The sequence below is a fragment of the Centroberyx affinis genome, unplaced genomic scaffold, assembly GCF_046629955.1.
Source record: "Centroberyx affinis isolate AG114_WGS23_722 - 3 ecotype Tasmania unplaced genomic scaffold, CSIRO-AGI_Caff_v1 ptg007477l_1, whole genome shotgun sequence".
NCBI lineage: Eukaryota > Metazoa > Chordata > Actinopteri > Beryciformes > Berycidae > Centroberyx > Centroberyx affinis.
The window spans coordinates 25870-27500 of NW_027283775.1; the positions used below are offsets into that span (position 1 = coordinate 25870).

A 1631-nucleotide genomic window follows, 5' to 3' on the forward strand; every position below is an offset into this window, starting at 1 on the left:
AGTGAAGAGCAGTGAGCGTTTCCGTGAAGCAGCCCGGTCTGAGATCGCCGTGCTGGAGGAGATCAACGGCCTGGACGACGACAACAGATTGTGAGTCCTGTCAGAGGAGATCTCTGAACCCATCGTCTATCGGTCTGATGACGATTAGACTCTGGGGGCGACGGCCAATATTTGGGGGTTTCCGGTGTAGCCAGCGGACATCCGGGCCAAGACTTCCTCTTCCGTGCACCGGTCATTGTTTACAGTCCGATTAGCAACTTGAGACGCGAGAATGGAGTCGGAGTCGAGAGACGACGTCTCACATGCAGATATCTGTTTATAGAGATTAGCCGAAATGTCGTCTGGACCTAAAACACCTACAAAAAGTATCGATGTTTGTGTTTTGGGTGGAGAAACGTTCGACTCTCACGTCTCAAGTTAAGTTGCTAATCGGACTGTAAACAATGACCGGCGCACGGAAGAGGAAGTCTTGGCCCGGATGTCCACTGGGTCCACCGGAAACCCCCAAAAATTGGCCGTCGCCCCCAGAGTCTAATCGCTGTCAGACCGATAGACGATGGGTTCAGAGATTGTGTCAGAGGAGATCCTGCTGTTAAAATTATGGAACTACATCAAAGAAAAATCTATCTATCCAATAATAGATATACAGACAGCCAGACAGATGGATGCATACCTACTTATGTACGTACCTATTTACTTGTCTACCTCCCTACTACTTACATGTACTTATTTAACTATTTATCTACCTAGCTACTTACTTATTAACCTTACTTACTTAACTAACTACTAACCTCACCTACCTGCCTCAGTTATCTCACATTACGACCACAATGCTAACGCTTTGCTAATGTTGTAGACTTACACTTTCTGTGAAGATGCTCTGCCGTCTGATCTACCACAGCAGAAGGATTTGGTTCCAAATGCATGAAGCTGCGTCTTGCAGCCAGAGTTCGCCAGAATAACATCGGCCATTTTGTCGTATAAAAGCATAAAATGTGTCACTTTGTAGCAGAACTCCTCTATAGCCTTTAGGAACAAAATCGACTTTGTCAGTTTGGAACTTGGAAATTTAGTACAGATCCTTACATCTATAATTTAATTCATTTTGGAACTTTGTATGACAGACAAAACTATGTGCAAAGTATGTTCATCAACATGGGTTTTATTTTTAAAATTTTGACCGGATGTCCTGTTTTTCTAGTGAGTCTGTTCTAAGTCTGTTTTGAAGACTCGCTTGAGGGTTTGTCAGCCATTTCAAAACACAAATGCAAAGTGAGAGAGAAGAAGTTTGCTTAAGTATCTGACGATGAACTGACCACGGGAAATACTAATGATTTACTGTTGACATTGTCGTCAATATCAAATATTCACTGTAGGCCTGTTCTACCCCCAAACACACCAATATTCAACATCCCCTCCCTGCCCTCCTCTCTCTCTCTCTCTCTCTCTCTCTCTCTCTCTCTCTCTCTCTCTCTCTCTCTCTCTCCTCCAGCGCCTGTGTGCGGATGCTGGACTGGTTCGATCACCACGGTCACATCTGCATCGTCTTCGAGCTGCTGGGCCTCAGCACCTTCGACTTCCTCAGACTGAACCACTTCCAGCCGTTCGGCGTGGAGCAGATCAGACGCATG

The 1631-nt window shown here is 45.4% G+C and overlaps 1 protein-coding gene across 2 annotated transcripts in view; it reads left to right on the top strand.

Annotated features, from left to right (window-relative positions):
* Positions 1–563: 563 nt before the first annotated feature.
* Positions 564–1631, top strand: part of LOC139639612 (dual specificity protein kinase CLK4-like) — a 4962-nt gene continuing 3894 nt past the window's right edge. For both annotated transcript variants that reach the window (XM_071513747.1, XM_071513748.1), the window contains exons 1-2: positions 564–681; positions 1493–1631. The exon at positions 1493–1631 is cut by the window's right edge and continues 28 nt beyond it. In XM_071513747.1, coding sequence (XP_071369848.1) covers positions 662–681; positions 1493–1631 — 159 coding nt within the window. In that variant the 5' untranslated portion in view covers positions 564–661. The remainder of the gene's footprint in view (positions 682–1492) is intronic.